The following is a 19519-nucleotide window of genomic DNA, read 5'->3' on the forward strand; positions in this document are numbered from 1 at the left end:
GACCCAAACCCTAAGTGCCTAACCTGAAGACTCAATGTCAAATCATCGTATCAGGTAACCTTTCCCTGCTGTTTCAGAAAGGGAAACTGTACCTGGCTGTGGTGGCATACATAAATCCAGCACTCTAGAAGCTGAGGAAGAAGGATCATGAGTTCAAAGCTGTCCTGGGCTACACAGTGAGGCTCTATCCTGTCCAAAAAAATGATGCAGCTGATGTTTTCTGGTTTCTATGTTTGTCAAGTTGATGGTGCCAACCACCTGACCGCTGACACCTGCTTCCTTCCCACGTGCCCATATTGGGATTCTGCAGTAGGAACTATACTTCAGTTAGTCCCTGAAATCTATGATTAAGTCTGTGATGCTTTAGAGTTTATGGTTAATAGTAACATAAGCATAGTCTACCGAAGATCCCTGTGTATGATGTGCTTTGGTTTACATTAGTGAAAATGTCAGGACTGGTAGAGGACTCTCCAATCAGAGCCATTCACCAGACTGCTTGACAGTGGCAGCAGATTGCTGTTGTCAGTGTTTGGAGTTCACACTTCTCTTTCACTACTGAACACATCGGTCTTTGCATAAGGTGTGCAAAGCCTTCACTTACAAGACACATCTTGCCTCTTCTTGCTTCAGCTGCCCTTACTAAGTTCTACTGAAGTTGGACAACACACCTCCATCCTGCCCTGCCTACTTGGAATGTATTTGCTGACGTGCTCCTCTCTGTAGAGCAGCAGTGCTCACAATAGTGTCTCCAGGGCCGTGTAGGAAGTGCCTCTGATCCCAGCCCTCTTATTCCTGCTGTCACTGCTTTGCGAGCCTACATTCAGTCTAAACTAACTGGAAATGCAGATGGGCACTTGAGTGTCTAGGTTTCCCAAAATACACGTTTTTCATAAGTGCTTCTTGAACTGTGTGGACAGAGCCAGCATATTATCTTCCCATTATCACTCTGTCTTAATGTCTAACTGACAAATGCCTGTCACTAAAACAAGGAGATAATAGGCAAAAAAAAAAAAAAGAAAAAGAAAAAGAAAAAAGAAAAAAATGCCTACTCTAAGAGAACAGAAAAGAGAGACCCTGGATTCCGGCTTTAGAGACACTTGTCAACTGTGGTTTGAAAAGACTTGTGGATGCCTGTGGGAGGATAGCTATGAAGTGTCTAATCATTTTCGCCCTTATTAGAAGAAAAGGGAAATGTTTCTCATACGTGTGTGGAAGCTTGCCCAGTGTGTTAATGTGTTAACCAGCAAAGCCCTGGTCAGGGTATGGCCACCTGTAAGCTTCAGTGGGCAGGATCACAAAGTCTAAACACTCAAGCAGAGTGGCCTCCACTAATCCCTCTGCCAATGCTATCTATGGGCTTGGAGTGTCTCCTGGTGTGTATAATAAATAATCTGAGATGACAGGCCTTTGAGAGCAAGAGGCACCAATGATATGCAGATCAACAAGCTAAAGAAAAGTCACTTTAGAGTTGGTTTCATTACTCCTGTGGAATAAGTCAATTCAGAAGGCCTCTGTGTACAAAGAGTATGGGGCCTGAGAGAAGACAACACCAACCACAAAGAAAATAGTCTAGAATAACAAAGCAAGAAAAGGGATCCATATCTACCCCTCCAACCTAGAGTGCTAGGATATGGGGAGACCAGACCCCTAGTTTATTTTACATCCATGAAGCTACATGTCTGGTTCTCTTTATTTAAATGTTTGTTTGTTCACATGTGTGTGTGTTCATGTATGAAGGCATGCACATGCCTTGACATTCAAGTGGAGGTCAGAAGACAACCCTGGGTGTCGGTCAACTGCCACCTTGTTTGAGGCACTCTTATTTTGAACTGTGTTACATGCTCCACAGTAGCTGGCCTAAGAGTTTCTGGGGCCTTCCTCCTTGCAGTGGGAGTGCTGGAAATTTGAACACACTGGCTTTTATATGGGATCAAGGTTATCCGACTTGCTCAGCAAGCCTCTAGTTCTCTTCATTCAAAAAGAGGAGCTTGTCATTATGTAATGATCCTATTCTTAATGTCACTGGAGACGAGTGAGCCCTTTAGGAATAATAGAAATAAAACAAAATGACTCAGTTGCTACAGGATGTCACCAATTCCTCAAGGAAGACACCAGTTCTTCACTTTGAAGATTGATAGTCATAGGAAAGAACTGAACAAGTCTCTTACCCTCTGTGAATAAACTACAATTCAGGATAATTATGTCCCATTGGCTGGTGAAGAAAAGTTCTTTGTTGCAAAAGAATCCCAAGTACTAAGAGGAAAAGGGACGTATAACTGGAGAAAAAGGGATTTCTATAGTCCACATAGAATTTATGTGACATGTACCTAACAGATACAATCACTAGATCTTTTAAAAAACTGGGAACTTTCTTGAACCCACTAAAAGCTGGCCTCCTGATATGATATACCACAAACTACTCAAAACCTTCACACGCTCTTATCAACTGGGAGCTGAGCCTGAAACTAAGCTGAGCCATGTGTTTCCAGAAAATAAAGAGACTAGAATACGCCAAAGATACCACAAGGCAAAGCAGAAATAAAGTGTAATTTGAGGTAGGACTTTAGAGAGGACATATATAAATTTTCAGCAAAGAGAAGAGGGGGCCAGTGAGATGACTCAGGGGAAGGCCTCTGCTGCCAATCTTGATAGTCTGAGTTCAATTGTCAGGACCCACATGGTGAGAGGAGGGAGCTGTCTTTTGCAGATTATCCTCTGACCTCCACATGCTTGCCTTGGCAAATACACACATACACACGCACACACACACCACACACACACACGCACGCACACACACATTGTAGCACAATCAGTAAAAACCCAGAGACAGAAATTGGGGTTCAATCTGAAGGTCAGAAAAGCAAAACAGCCAGCCACTGGCTTTTACCTCTACCTCAGTCCAAAATAGTGATCCTGCTTCCAGGAATCTCAGAATGAGACTGTGTGTGAGAGCTGTCTCCTCCCGTCTTATATTCCTCTCGAGGGCTGGGATTAAAGGCTCGTACCACTACTGCCTGGTTTCTATGGCAAACTAGTGTGACTACTAGGATTAAAGGTGTGTGTCATCCATCACTACCTGGTCTGTAGACTGTTTTGCTCTCTGATCTTAAGATAAGCTTTATTAAAATACAAATGAAATATCACTACACACACACAATGTGATTTGTACAACTTGTTTGAATAGTTTTTAAAAGCTTGTCATAAAGGGATTTTTAAGACAGTTGGAGAAATTTGAATATAATATAAATATTACATAATACCAAATTTATTATGAAGTTTGTTAGGTGTAATTACTTTGGGCTGAAATAGGAAATGCTCATATTTTTGGAAGCACGCTGAAGGATGTAGAGGTGAAATGACAAGACACCTAGAGATTTACTGTGACGTCTTAATAGGGCAGAAGGGTGGGAGGGGAAGAGAAAAGGAGAGAAGGAGAGAAGGAGGGAGGAAAGGCAACGTGAGAACTACAACGTTCTGATTACTTTTCACATTGAAACAATGTCGTATCTGCGGGTTTGCTATAATGTTCCATTTATTTGATGTTTTTATGATAAAAATCTTATCATAAAGTATTTCTGAGGGACAACAGTAGGGGTTACATTGCCTAAAGACACTTTGGGATCTATGATTTTGATAGAGGTTATTATCTAATGATTAGGAGATCTTATGTTCTTACTGTTTTTAACTATTTTCATTTAAAAAGTATATTTAAATAAACTCTTCATATTTGGTACCGTCACTACAAAGCACTTCATTGTTTTACACCAGGCAGCAGGAGCAGAATTTGGGAACCTGTCTTGGGTATTAGTGCTGATCTTAGCTGGAATAACTTTCTATTCCTTCGCATCTGCAGTGGCTGGTCCCTGGAGATTTATCTGACTTCATGTGTTTTTCACATTTATTAGTGAAATTGGAGACTCAAGAATAAAACACTGTCCTCAGGAACATTGTGTTAATTTGTGACACACCAGAGATTTTTTTTTTTAGCCCATAAAGCAAATGAATGATCTCTGTGGGGGCTTGACTGTTATTCTCACCCGAGAAGGCAGTAAAGACCTGCAGTATTTATTAAGCACTTAGAAAAAGGAAAATGAATAGTGCTATGAACGTAGAAAAATATGCTCACACTGTTGCCATTAATAATGTGATTGTTCTGTCTGTTTTGAAGGAAAACTGGATACAAATTTTAAAATGTGGACCTCTGTACATTATTTAGTTGTTTTGTTTGGGATGGTTATATAATTCTGTATCAATATAAAGTTATTTCTCTTTCTCTTTCTGTAAAATAGGCTGAATTGAGTTAAGACTTAGTCATTAATTTTGATAGTGCTGAATCTACAGAGAACGGGCCAGATCAGATGTTTGACTCAGGACCTTTTCTTTGGAACTGAAGGGCTTTGGGGAATCTTCTGGTGGGTGACAGCCCTCTGTGTACACTGACCGTGCACTAGAGCATTCTGCCAGGCTTCAACGGGTGACTTGGGTGGAGGATCGGGGAGGATGCAGACCCAGCCTCACCTGGAAAAAGACCAGGTGGAGCCAGAAATATGATGGTGCAGCGTATGAGAGGACAGGGAGCTGCTGCAAGCTCCGAAGCCGAGGGATGGCATGAAGGAAGAGCTAGGCAGGTCCCAGCAAAGGTGTGAGTACAGGGGAGAGAAGCTGACAAGCTCATGTAGGAAGAAGAATGCTGAGGTTCTGTGGAAAGATTTGCAAACGCTTTGCATTGAGGTGGGCATGAAATGAGTTCCAGAATCAAGGAAGAGATTGTATTGGCCAATTTCATGGTTCACAAGAACCCAGGATGCAAACCGAAATGACTGTGTGATAAAGTGACCTCGGCGACTGCATCCTTCGGCTGTATGTTACTTTACTTTGTGCTTGTTTTTATCTTATTTTTTTTTTAAAAAATGAGCCATTTTAAGGAACTGATAGAAAAGAGTCTATGAGTTCAACCGATATGAGGCACATGGCCACAACCCCAACACCGGATAGGGTAAGGCAGGGGGATCGTGAGTTTGAGGGCAGCCTGTGATACATAACAACACCCCGCCTGCCCCTCAAAAGAGCACTGGTGAATTTTGGAATAAGAACAGGAGATGTACAGAACAGTGTCTATGACCAAGAAAAGCAATTCCCGATGTACTTTGTGGTTTTTACTTATGTTTATAAAAGCTGCCAAAGCAAATACACACACACACACACACACACACACACACACACACACACACACAGAGGCAGCTGGAGACCTAGTCAGATTCATGTATGTTGCCCACACTTGGCAAAAAACTTGGCGTTTTGAGGTCTCTTGTTAATGTGACGCACATAGTAGGGGAGCCCATCTCTCTAATGCTAAGGGCAGGGCCTAACAGCAAACTCCAAACAGGTCTTCTTCATTCTGCACTTGCCTTGTTCTCCTTGGCGAGCTGAGTAACTGTAGTTATCCTTGTGTGTACAGGAGGCAGGACCACCAAATATCTTGCTTGATCCTCATGGATCCTCAGCCACCTGCCTCTGGTGGAACACAGAACTTTGGACACGTGAAGAGGCAAGGCAGGGTCTTCTCCATGGCCTTAGTGCACCAAGGGAAAGAAAAGCCCACAGGGAACCCTCGCTTAAAATAAGCCTGTAGAGACTCAACTGAAGAGCCGGCACATCTGCAGGGCTGATGCTGGGTCTCTTGAGGACAGCAAAGGCGAAGGCGAGCATAGCTTGAGGGCCAGTCCCAGACTGGCTTCCTCGATGCCAAGCGCTCGCTTGCCTGCTGATAGAGCATAGACATGAATCTAACAACAAATTAGGAACTTCTCATTTAGAACGTGTTTAGCTTCCTAGTATCTAGGGAGTTTCTTTTCTTGCCGGCATACTGTCCTCTGCCTCCCTTTCCTCACGCACGTGGACAGGGAGTGCGTTTGGTTGGCACGAGGCACTCTGAGAGTCGCTTGAAGATTGTACGATAGGAGGCTCAAATTCATAGGAATAGGGTAGTTAAAATTAGGGTCTTAATTATGAAGTTTGTGGTATAGAGTTCTGGGCTATATGAATTATGAAACGGGCCTATAAATACGATTGTTGAAAGGGCGTTTATTAGAATAATATTTATGTATTTGGCCATGAAGAATAGTGCAAATGGTCCGGCGACATAGTCAATGTTGAATATATTTCCTTTCCAAGAGACATCACATGGGCATCTCTGTGTGTTTTGCCTGCCCCTCGTACTGTTTTCTAATGTGGTGGTTTTAAACTTCCTGACCTGCCCTCAGAACGCATCTGTAGAGCCCCACCTCCTCCTCAGCTCAGCGGGGACCCTGTGTGTAGGAGCCAGTTGTTATTTACAAGTGTAATTCAGCTGTCGCTGGATCTTTGAACACACAGAGTTGTTATGGGATTTTTTTAATTGCCATTTTCATCTATCTAATTAAAATTAAATGGAAAAAATGGATAGCCTCCAAAATCTGAATTAATTTCATGAGTACTTCTTCAGGGGAAAAATATGTATAAATATGATAATTGGTACTTTATTTGCCTTCAGCAGAATGAGGAGGTTTTTACCTGAGTGAAGAGAAAATATAGTCATTTTTAATGAGAAAAATAAGGCTTGTCTGATGGTGCTGATACTTCTTGTGACTACAAATCAGAATTAATTACATGGACAAGAACTGATAAATAACTCTGAATCTAACTTTAACACAGTGCACTAGGAATGTGTTGTCAGAACTCCTACCGTGCTGGCTTCCCTTATGCTGGGCTCTAGCCTTTTCCTTCTTGTAGCTCATCACTGATATTTACACATGCCTCAAAAAAGAAGACCATTACCTCCCCCCCATCAAAACCTTCATCATGCTTAGAAACAGGCAATTCACTTGCTTACTATACTCTGCATGTGTGACAACAAGCACATAACAGAAAATAACGAAACAGAAAAGGGTGGGTGCTTTGTTTTGTTTTGTTTTGTTTTGTATTTTTCACTTACTGGGTCAGCCAGTATTTTCCCCTGCAGACTCATCAAGTGCCTGATGGACAGGTTTATTAAAACTTGGATGGTCACTTTATTTGGAATGACGTACTCTGTGTTCTACAAAATGAGGTCGGTGAAGCATCCAGAAAGAAATGTATAATTTGGAAGCATGAGTCTGTAAGCACAGCCCTGCCGTGGCCATTTAAGTAATGAAGCAGCTACTTTGTGGCTCCACATGCATGGTGAATGGCCTCCTTGGCGTGTTTTTGAAAACTTCAGTGTTGCTGGTAATCGCGTCCCAGCAACCTCCTTGGAGAGCCTTTGTGTGCTGTTCTCAGAAGAAATACGCAGCTTTTACGCCTTAATGGTTTTGAGATTAGTCATTTGCTCCATTTTCGTTGGAAAGGAAGGTCACTGTGTGATTTTCTGCCTCCCCTTATTTGCTCTGAACATTCAAGATACTCTAAGTTCATCAGCCATGCAGTGTACTGTCTGCTTTTAACATGCCTGGGAAGTCAAGGAAATGTTCCATCAAAGAGCATTTCTATTCTCGGGGTCTGCTCAGTCTGCCAAGCTCTCTCAGAAGGGAAGTTCGCAGACAGACCAGTATTGCTGCTTTCTCATTTCAACCACCAGCTGCTTGGCATTGCCCACTCATTGGTCTCATTAGGGGAGGCCGTGCTCCTTGGGTATCACCCCTTCAAGAGAGCTAGGGATGTTTTACAGCTCCTGTCTAAAGCAGATGCATGAAAGGAAGTTGAAGGCAGACTTCTGAGTCCTGGACCAGTCCTGGGGACGTGGAACTCTGCAAACAAGATGTCCAGCTGTTCCATAGCTCTGCAGTGTCTTTCCTTCCCCTGAAAGTCAGGGTATCAGGGTTCCCTCAACCATCAAGGACAGATGGCAATGAAAAGGTGCTGGTCTCTGCAGCCTGGAAGAGGCCTGGGCCTCCAGATTGTTTGGTTCCCTGTACTTCTCCTTGGGAAATGCCAAGCACAATTTGAGATAGCTGCACCCTACAGTACCAGAAACTTCCTAGGACTAGCTAACACGTCCTCAAGAACTATTTAAAGATTTACTCAGCTGAAAGAAAGAATAAGTGGATTTTCTTCTTAGATTGCCCTGTTGACCAGCTCTGGTTGTGAAGGTGACCCAAGATCCTTCCAGGACAATTTGTACCTGTGACACCTGTGAAACCTACTTCTCTTACTTTGTACTTAATTTTGTTAGCAGTGTTCACATGGGATCTGGTCCCCTAACAAGTTTGAAATATCCAATACATTATTGTCCATTGTGATTACAGGATCACAGAACAGATTTTTGGGGTGTATTCATCTTGTCTGACTTGATGCCTGTTGACTAGTAACTGCTCAGCACTTCCAGGGACCATTGCCATAGTTTGTTACGACTTCTTCAAACTTCTGCACTTATGCATTAAGGTTGACTGTGAGGCTCCAGCCCACTGAGGCAGCTCTCACACTCTGAGGCTTGCTATTTCACCTTTAGACCTGGTGGGTAAGTTAGAAACTCAGAGATGTCGGCTGAACTGATTCCTCCTGCTTCTCAACCTGTGCCCCAGAGACGACAGCTGACCTGGTACTAAAAATCTAGTTCTGCTACAATCAGGCCTAGAAAGGAACTCGGGAGTGGCTTATGTTTTGTTTTCTAGTTCATTCTCACATACTAGGTTAGTTGAGGTAGAAGTGAGTGGCTACAGGGGCTGGACAGATGACTCAGTTAAGAGCACTGGCTGCTCTTCCAGAGGTCCTGAGTTCAGTTCCCAGCAACCACATGGTGGCTCACAGCCATCTGTAATGAGATCTGGTGCCCTCTTCTGGCCTGCAAGTATACATGCAAGCAGAACACTGTGTATGTAATAAATCTTTAGAAGAAGGAGGAGGAGGAGGAGGAGAAGATGAAGAAGAAGAAGAAGAAGAATTGAGTGAGTGGCTGCTATAAGAAGTAGACCCAGGCATCTCCAATATCACAGAAATGTTGATCAGATATCATTACATTTTCATCACTACAGGAAGTCAGTGAACATGGACAAGGTCCCCTGCCCAACACATGAAGTGGCACCATGTCAGAGTTCAAGTACAACACAAAAATATAACACAAAATAGGTCGAACACCATGAGGGATGGGGATTTTAAAAGACAGAATTTAGGTACAACCCAGGCTAGAAAAAGAATAGGAATTAAGGTTAGCATAGTTCAAAACATAAAATATGTATATAACATGTTCCAACTTTATTAATTTCATTTAACTTTTTACTCTGTCTCTTTTAAGATTTTTATTTTGTGTGTATTGGTGTTTTGCCTGCACATATGTCTATTGACCACATGTGTACCTTGTACCTAAGGACATTTTAAAAAGGGCATCAAATCCCCTGGAACAGGAGTAATCAATAGTTCTAAGCCGCCATGTGGGTGCTGGGAAATGTATCAGGAGCTTGGTCCTTGGTATTGCAATGATGGTGGGGTAACTGAACGTTGAAGAAGTGAAACCTAGGGCTAGAGAGAGGGCTTAGAACCATGGTTCTCAACCTGTGGGTAGTTTCCTCTTTGGGGGTCAAATGACCCTTCACATGGGTCACGTACCAGATATCCTGCATATAAGATATTTACAATTCGTAACAGTAGCAAAATTATAGTTATGAAGTAGCAACAAAAATAAGTTTATTCTTGGGAGTCACCACAACGTGAAGAACTGTATTAAAGGGTCACAGTGTTAGGAAGGTTGAGAACCACTGACTTAGAGGATTAAGGTGCCTGTCACCAAGCCTGATGATTCAAGTTCAATCCCCAGGATTCTCATGGATGAAAGAGAGAACCAACTCCTGCAAGTTGTCTTCTGACCTCCATATACATGCCATGGTCGCACGTGTGTGTGTGTGTGTGTGTGTGTGTGTGTGTGTGTGTGTGTATGTGTGTGTGTGTGTACTGTGGCGGTCAGAGGATAATATCATAGAAGTTGGTTTCTCCTTCCACCTTGTTTGAGACCTCTCTTGTTATGTTTGTTGCTATGCTACACCAAGGCTAGCTGGCTTCAGAGCTTCTGGCCGAGTCTCCTTCCTGTCTCCCATCCTGCCCGAGTAGTGATGGAACTATAGAGGTACTACTGCACCAAGGTTTTTATGTGGTTCTGAGATCAGTTCATCAGGACCGCTTAGCAAGCACTTTTACCCTCTGAGCCGCGTCCACACTCTGAGCACAAGGATTTCTGTTTTGTGTTTAAGAAGTGCTTGCCCTGTGGAAGATCTAAAGTTTGCTGTCTCCACATGCGACCTCTCCTCTTAGAAAAGCTCCACCATGATGCTGTCTGTCATGATGCCATGCGGTCAGGGAGGCCCTTATTTTCATTAGTGCCTTGCTGTTGGAGTTTTAGCTTCTAGACTATGAGCTTCATAAGCTTCCTTACAAGCTACCCAACCTCAAGTATTGTGTTATAGCAATGGAAAACTGACTGATTACTTTCAGGCCTCACCAACTAAGGTGGCTCAGGGAATATGAATACTCAAAGTTCAGATATTCAGGAGAGCTCAGGGAAGTCCAAAAGGCTGTCTTGTCCTCATCACTTATCCTAATGAATGGGGCAACTTGGGTATGTGCAACCTGCTACGCAGGCCACATGAGTCCCGGAAAGCTCTAAATACTGCCCAACACATTGGAGGTGACATCATATCATCTTGGACACTCCAGGAAATTTTGTACCTCTAAGAACAGAGGTGGGATTTTTTTATTGGTCGGGGAGTTGTTTTACTTTGTGATCTTCATGGAGCTCTTTGGAGACTGGGGCACCAAATTGTAGAGGTGAGCCTGGATGTACTTTCTGAGCGCTTCCCTTCCCTTCCCCCATGTCCTGAGTCTGTGTCTTCACGATGCCAGCCACGTTCCCATGGAAATCACTTACCGGTGGCACACTGTTCCAGAAACCCGGCAGTGATTAGCTGCAGCCTGGTTGGGGCTCTCGCTTTTGTAAAACCTGTACTCTGCCCCTTGCAAGGGTCATAGTTTTAACAGACAAGCCTTTTTATTTTAACAATTCTGTAATCAAGCTTTCATTTCTTTAGCCTCCTGATCCGTTTTTCACTATCTTCCCCTTATCCACCTACGCCCACTCTTCCCACTGTGTGCAGCTGAGTTTGTCCAGTACCAAATCATCCTTTATTCTCAACCTGAGAATGAAATTGAATGAGGTGTCAAACCCGGCCAACAAAGGACCCCTCCTACCGTAGGTGGAGCTTGAGATTTCAAGCTTACACACACCCAACTTTCCAGGCACTGCAGAAATGTATAAGAAGAACGTTCTTAGGCGGGCTTGGAAGGCACTTTCCTTCCCATAGAGAAGTTGCAAGGGCCCTGCTGAGAAAGCCGTCAAATGGTGGTTGAGGTTTGCAAGAAGGTCAGAGGGAGACCAGTGCTAGCTGCACACCCGCAGCTTGGCTCCTTTGAGCATCCAAGGCAACAGCCTGCTGCTTTCCCAAGAGGCTCCAATCAAGACAGGGGGGATGCGCTGGGCCATTTGTCACTGCCCCAGGTGTAACATATGCATGCCTATTGGTACATACAGCCTGCGAGTCCACTCAGGCCCACCCATGCCTCATCTCAACCCCTGAACGTCCTCCTCCCTAAGATCAGGGTGCATGTGCCCTCTTCCCTCCTCCTCTGCATGCGTAGGTGATTGGGTCTATTCATCTGGGGCTGGAACCAACTCAGCCATCTCCACTTGATCAGGCACATTCATGCTCTGTGTGATCCCTCCCACCCCAGTTTTAATCCAAAGAATAGTCTTTTGAGGACTAGTGGGATTCTCTGCCAGCGTGACAGTCCTTGGCTCTCAAAGGTATTCAGTGGTTTAGAACAGGCATGCTGATTTTTTTTCTTCCAGGAGTGCTAGATTGGAATAGTTCTTCAGCTGGCTCCTAAGCTCAGTGACAGTTTAGAGGATTCGGGGTGCATGGTTCTATATTCATTGTCCATGAGAAGGAGCCAAGGCTTGCTTGAAGAAGAAGCAAGGTAGAAGTACGTTATTGAACACAGTGCCCAGAACCCTTTGCTTGTGAGAAGTGAAATGGAATATACCATTCAGAAGCTAAATCATAGATGAAAATGTGTCCAAGAGAAACTGCTTCTAGAATATTTTAAAGGCATTTTGCTGTGGAGGTAAAGGTCACTCACTACTTCCATTGAGGAGAACTTACTCTGTACTAGTGACTGACCATGCCTGAAGCAGGTAACCTAACTAGGGATGGCCCTGGCTCCCACTGGCCCCTGTGCACCACTCCCTGCCCCCCCTTCAGTTCATCAAGCAGAGAGAGAGAGAGAGAGAGAGAGAGAGAGAGAGAGAGAGAGAAAGAGAGAGAGAGAGAGAGAGAGAGCGCTCCACTCTCTGGGCTGGAGTTATGCAAAAGCCAAAAATAGACTCTCGGAGTGCACCCAGACATAATGATTCCGTGCAGCAGAAGGTCACTGTGTCTGCTTTTCCTGCCAACACACCCCTGGCTCTTCATCTATGGCTGCTTTGTGAAGCGAGCGAGCTGTGCCAGGAAGCTGCACTTTGTGGCTGTGAGGCACTATGAGAATTTAGAATCACGTCAATGAGGTTTTGTCAGGGTAGGCTAGAGGAGGGGGTATACACAATTTAAGAGGAGGACCATCTTTTAGCATCCTTGTGTTTATTGGCCTGAACGCTACTGTAACTCCATTTAAAAGGGGGGGGGGTCTCTCTGGTTCAGCTACAGGCAATCTCCACACTGCAAATTCTGCCCAAAAAACAAAAAGATATCTGCCCCATAAGAATTTTGTTTCTGAGTAGTGGGATCATGAACAAGTTTCTCCATGCTTTCTAGAACATACAATATATATAATAGAAAGTAAAGCAACAAAACCTAGTTTTACATGTGTATGCATGTTAACATGTATGTGTGCATGTTCGGTATGTACACATGGGTTTGTCACACAGGTCCAAAGTTGATGCCTCAGTCTCTCACCACTTTGTTTATTGAGACAGGGTCTCCCTCTGAGCCTGGAGCTCACTGATTCCTGCCAACCTAAGTAGCCAGCTTTCTCCAGTGATCCCATGATTCTGTCTTCTGAGTGCTGAATCACAGGCAGCTACCATAGCCACCAGGCTTGCATATGGGTTCTGGTTTTCATTCTTCTACAACAAGCACTTTATCCAGAGAACTATCTCCTCAGACCCCAGCAAAGCCTATTTTTGAAAAATAAAACTATACTCTATGCTATCCATTCTTTGCATTTTTGATATTCGGTACTGTAGAATGACATGAATGGACAGTCACTGCCAGTGTTCCTGCGTCACCCCGACCAAGGATTGGTATCCACAGCCATTTCTCCATTATAGATTCCAGAGGGCTGCTATACACACGCACACACATACACACGCATGCACGCACACACCCAGGGAGGCGTCTGGTAACAAGACCAAAGGAAGTCAGCCATGCACCTCGGAAGCAAGGATAGATCATGGCCATTTGTCTCGAGTAATGAGACCTGAGCCTGTCAGGAGGGACGCTGTCCACTCAAGTACACCTGAAAACACCGTGTTCTTGCCCTGATGCACAGGACTCTGAGAGTGGGAAGATCCTTTCTTCCAGACCTGTAGGGATCAAGTAAAGCATAACAAACAGAGACAAATATCTAGAAACCACCCCTGGAGGGATCCCAAGTGTCTTTTTCTGAGTTGGAGGGGGGCAGACAAGGTTTGCATTGCCTGGATTTGAGCTTTGATGTCCCTGCCTGCTTGCGTGACAAGAGCTCGTCTGTCAACCAATCCCACGTACTGACTCAAACCGTATGGAGCATGAGGTGACAGAAAGGGCACAGTGGGTGGTGGTGCTGTGTCACATCACCTTTGGGTGTAATGCATCCTGCAAGTTTCCTCATGACTCACACACACATCTTTGACCGTTCCATAGCACACAAACAAAAAGTCAATGCTAATGTATTTATTGTAATACCCATTTGAAAGACAAAGCAGTTCATCAAACTAATCATTGCCTGAGCAACTGTTTGAAACTGGCTCAGGTGGTTTCGCTCTTTACAGGAAGTTAATCTGTGGTTTGTGAGGTGGATCGTTGCATTACAGGCAGATATGTGGCAGATTTGGGAAGTGATTAAATGATGCCCCAGAATGTGCAATTTTGCCAAATTCTTTGCTTTCCCTTCTTCTTTTTTCTCCCTGTTTTTAATCTTAGCATCTCTGAATAAAACTGCATAGAGAATAAATTGCTTACAAGAAAAACTAGTTGCGAACAGTTTTAATAATGATGCTAGTAACTTTTAGTGAGTGTCAACAAAGACTTATTGCATAGCTGGTGCAGATTGGGAGAATCGCTTATCTTCTCTTCAGGTCTGCGCTTCGGAGCTATCATTCTGTCCCCTCATGGAAAGCAGGGCTCCTAAATGTGTGTGTGTGCACACATGCTTGTTGTCTTTTTCATAAGCAGGTGTTCATAGCTCTCGTGGCCTGTGTATGTATGAGTGAGTGTGTGTGCAAATGTATGCAAGTATGCTTGTGTTAAATAGTAACAAGATAATAATGCCGCGTCTAAGCTACCCTAGTATTTATATTAAATAATGACATGCTGATGTTGGTGGCCCATAATTCTCCATTTTCCATTAACCATCCGGCCAAGTAAACTGTTTTCTGATCTCTCTTAGATGGAAATCCTCTATGAATGTGGAAGCCATTAGCAGAGTAATTGCTGTCTGTTGCCATGACAACCAGCCGCTGCAGTCACCTGCCCGAAGTCTTGCCAGACTGCACCAGCTCAGCCGCGCCTGTGGTGAAGACTGTGGAGGATTGTGGCAGCCTGGTGAATGGGCAGCCACAGTATGTCATGCAAGTCTCAGCCAAGGACGGGCAGTTGCTGTCAACCGTAGTGCGGACTCTTGCCACCCAGAGGTAGTGCCACCGTTAAAATGAACGGGTCTGCAATTGATCCAAAGAGCTGTTTGTCAAGTGGAGAATGTTAAAGGGAGGATAATTGGTGTTCAGGTCTTTGTGTCCGGGAAGAAAGGTACTGGGAAAAAGAAAAAAATAAAAAGGCTGTCCAAGTTCTGCTGCTGTTTCCACAGCAGCAGGATCACAAAGCTAAAATTCATGTGGCCTCATTCCTCCTAAAGCCACTGTAGAGAGCCAGGCAGGGGAAAGCTGCCATGAGATACGGGGCTGCTTGCTGTACATTTGTTATTTTGACACTGCTGTGGCTGGTTTTGTCTTCTTGTCCCCAGCAGCTAACAAAGCTAAGCCCTTTGTTAGGACAGAAGGTAGGAGTCACCTGATTTCTGGTGGCGGAGCCAAAGTGATTGAATTTGTGAAATTGAAATAAGGCTTCCAGTAGCCCAGGCTAGCCTCATACTCACTGTGTAGCTGAGGATGGCCTTGAAGGCCTGGTCCTGCCTCCACCTCTTGCATACTGGGATTAGAAGCATGTGCCACCATGCCTGGCTTTGTGGATACAACTTTTGAAGTAATGTTCCCAGTGTGTATGCCAGTTAGCACTACCCAGTGGATATGCCGTCCAGGCTGTTCTCTGGGCGAGTCTCCTTTCTCCACGTAGGGATTTGTCCTGTCATCCCCTTCACTTGACAGCCCCATCCCTGCCTCTCCACGCACACTCCAACCTATGAACTACTGTTATGACTTCCCTGTGTGAAGAAGAATGGGGGTTCTAAACAGCCTGGAGACCCTGTATTCAGGCCAGTTCCTTGTCCCTAAGGTTTCCTCTTATGCTGCTGTTGCCCATGGCAGATTGAGGGCTACAGTCTCCCAGTGTACCATGTACATGGCTTCTCCATTTTTTTTTCCAGAAAAAAAAAAACCAACTTCTAGTTTCCTAGCACCCCATACCAGGCAGCTCACAGCCCCCTATAATTCCAGTTGGGGTGGGGAGCGCTAATACCTTTGACCTTTCTAGGCAAGTGTACTTATGTGCATACACACACACACACACACACACACACACACTATTAAAAATAACAAAGTCAATCTTTAAAATATGTCTGGCTGTCACAGAAGACAGAAAGAAAAATATGTAGTGTATGTTTCCCACTTCTTGGAGAGTTTCCAGCAATTGGCTAGTGCTCAGAACATAAAGAGGTGGTAAATGTCTTTGGCCCTCTGTGAACCAAGGATGGATGGCAGTGTGTGCAGCAGTCATCCTAGCAGGCACCAATCACTTTACTTGATCAAGAAAAGCAGGCCGGTTGATGTAACTTGAAAACTGTGTCTGTCAGTGTAACTGAGAGCTGTGTCTGTCTGACTGTGTATGTGGTGTATGTGTGTGTGTTGTGTGTCTCTCTTTCAACTACTTCTGGGCCACACATCAGTATACACCAAAACACTACAATTTTTCCCTGATAAGATTTGAAACAAACAAAGAAGGCCAAGAGACAAAAGCCAGCTGTCAGCTTCTCACCTTCCTCTCCCCAGAGCCTGGACAGGTCCCCTGGACAAGTGAAAGGGTGATCCTGCCTGTCTCTCACTCTCATTCATTCTCAGGATCATTTCCAGAAAGGCCTTTGGCGATCAGTAGTGTTTCCATGGCAGTTTCCATTTGGTTCAGAGATAGCATTAAAAAGTAATGGGGCATGGACCTAGGTTAGCATTGTCTCTGGAGGACTTGGGAGAAAGAAAGCAAAAGTGTGAAAGAAGCCTGGGTTGTCACATACCACGACAACATTCTTTTAAAATGCCAGTCCTAGAGGCAGGTGCCCCCTCTCGTTGAACACTGAAGTCATCTTAATCTGATATTTCCATTAGGCTTGCATGGTGAGGTCTGTGTTACTTGATTTTTCCGCAGCCTGGGTCGTTCTAGGTCCTTCAGATCTAAGCCTCAGCTCTAGACCAACTTTTCTCACTTTTGAGCCCATTTTAGAGATCAGGAGACTAAAGTATGGCAAGAAGAAGTTACTTGTTCATAACTGTCTGACAAGTAAGCTCCCAAGCTTGGGTTTGAGCCCAGGCAGCCAGATTGCAGAGCTGGGAACCATGGATGGTGTCATGCCCTCTTCAAGAAATAGAAGGGAGCGGCTTTCCCCCTTGAATGCAGAACTCTAGAGGCCACCTCAGTAGGACACATCCACCACTCCCTTGCAGTGTAGTGTCTCCAGCCTCCTAGGGAGTGTCTCCATGAGCTCAGGGGGTCGTGTAGTGTCTCCAGCATCCTAGGGAGTGTCTCCATGAGCTCAGGGGGCCATCTGCACCTCCCGTCTGTGCCCAGTTCAGTCTGCTGCTTCAGAGTCAGGTGCCAGTTTACTTCCCATTCTCACTCTCCTGCAGCACTGAAAAGAGAAATGAAGGTAACCTTGTGTATACCTTCATCTGACTCAAATGACGCTCTTTCTCTAAAAACCACAGTTGATGTCATTTCCAAAGAATTTGTTCTTGGGGCTGGAGAGATGACTCAGCTGGTAAAAACACTCACTACTCTTGCAGAGGACCAGATTCCATTTCTGGCAACCACATGGCGGCTCAGAATCATCCATAACTCCAGTTCCATGGATCCAATTCCCCTTTCTTGCTTCTGTGAGCACCAGGCATGCCTGTGGTGCACATCCTACCTGCCAGTAAAACACTCACACATGTAAAATTAAATCATAAAATCTAAAAAGCTTTTTTTTTTTGATTGTGGGTTTTTCAAGACAGGTTTATCTGTGTAACAGCTCTGGCTGTCCTAGAACTTGCTTTGTAGACCAGGCTGGCCTAGATCTCACAGAGATCCGCCTGCCTCTGCCTCCTGAGTACTGGGATTACAGGCATGCACCTCCACCGCCCAGCTCTAAAAAGCTTGAAACAAAACAAACAAATTGAAAGAATTTGTTCTAAATGGTGATGAATGGGTTTTGTAGACTTATTGTATTTTATATGTGTGAGTGTTTTGCCTGCCTGTATGTATGTGTATAAATACCACATGTGTGGCTGGTGCCTACAGAGGTCAAAAGAGGATGTTGAATCCCTAGTACTGGAGTTGCAGATGATTGCAAGCCACCATGTGGGTTCTGGGAATTGAACTCATGTCTTCTGTAAGAACAGTGAATTTAACCATGGAACCATCTCCCTAGCCCATAATTTTATTTTTTGATTCGTGGTCTGCCTGAACTTTTTCTATGTTCAGGACAAAAATCTGGTGCTGGAAAATATAGGAAAGAAAGGAGTTGGCTGGGAGATGCTCAGTGGATAATGTGCTTGCCACACAAACATGCAGGCCAGAGTTGGGATCCCCAGCATCCACATGAAGGCTGAGCCGATGTGACTGCTCACTTCTAATCCCAGCATTTGTGAGGTGGAGTCAGGGAACTCTCCACAGCAAGCTGCCTGACTAAACAGACTAGTTTATCTATTTGATAGATCTGAGTTCAAGAGAGAGACCCTGCCTTAATAAGTAGATGGAGGGCAACATCCATTATGACACCCAGCATCAACTTCTGGCCCCTAGCATACACGCATGGGGATATATATATATACATGTGCGCACACACACGTAAATATACACACAGATGCACATGCAAAGAAACCATAAATTTTTAAAACATATACGTGTATTTAAACCTTTCAACTCACGGAGATACCAAGTCTTTCATCACTTTGAAGATGCAAGAGGACCAAATTTTCCAAAACAAGCCCTGGAAAACAATTATAAATCCTAACACTTCTGTCCAAACCACATTACTAGGTAACCATGTAGAAGGTAATGTTTAGACCTAAAAGTATTTCAACAGATAAAGGAAAAGAATGATAGAAATTAACATACCATCATTTGTCTATTCAACAAATTAACAGGTCAAGTCATTAAGATTCAATGACTTCTGACATTACACATGAAAAACATGAGTCCACAGTGTCCAGAGGAAATATATTCAGGCACACATATATCTGTAAGGAGGGGAGCTTAACGCAGTTTGTATTCTGAGCAGCTGCCCCTGGGGAGGGCCCAAATGATACCGATCAAGGGCCCTCCACAGGGCGGTGGGTTGTCACTCAGTGACCAGCAGGTACCCCTCCTTCTCTTGCAGCCCCTTCAATGACCGGCCAATGTGCAGGATCTGCCATGAAGGCAGCAGCCAAGAGGATTTGCTCTCTCCATGTGAATGTACGGGGACCTTGGGGACAATTCATCGGAGCTGCCTGGAGCATTGGCTGTCATCCTCAAATACCAGCTACTGTGAACTCTGCCACTTCAGGTTTGCAGTCGAGCGCAAACCCAGGCCGTTAGTGGAGGTCAGTAAGTGGAGCACGTCCTGAAAACTTAGGTGTAATGAGCAAATGATGTCTGCTTTTATGCCCAGTCACAAATCCTGTAGAGCTTCACCAGAGCACAGCAATAGCTCTGAGAGATAGAGAGAGAGAGAGAGAGAGAGAGAGAGAGAGAGAGAGAGAGGCAGACAGAAGCCAAGAGGGACAGCTTACCCTCTCACTCAGGAGCCAGTAGCAGTTAAACCTTGTGTAACTTCCACAAGGTTTCGTGGAAACAAGAAGAAAGGAGAAAGGGGAAGTTGAGGACAGGATCTCCATTTGTTCACGCCTTTGATATGA

The 19519-nt window shown here is 44.5% G+C and overlaps 1 protein-coding gene across 2 annotated transcripts in view; it reads left to right on the forward strand.

Moving 5' to 3' along the window:
• The window catches only part of Marchf3 (membrane associated ring-CH-type finger 3), a 147218-nt gene that overhangs the window by 94567 nt on the left and 33132 nt on the right, over positions 1-19519 (forward strand). For both annotated transcript variants that reach the window (XM_048418940.3, XM_048418939.3), the window contains 2 exons: positions 14644-14887; positions 19000-19204. In XM_048418940.3, coding sequence (XP_048274897.1) covers positions 14700-14887; positions 19000-19204 — 393 coding nt within the window. In that variant the 5' untranslated portion in view covers positions 14644-14699. The remainder of the gene's footprint in view (positions 1-14643; positions 14888-18999; positions 19205-19519) is intronic.

Source organism: Myodes glareolus, chromosome 13 (genome assembly GCF_982192425.1).
Source record: "Myodes glareolus chromosome 13, mMyoGla1.1, whole genome shotgun sequence".
Lineage (NCBI taxonomy): Eukaryota > Metazoa > Chordata > Mammalia > Rodentia > Cricetidae > Myodes > Myodes glareolus.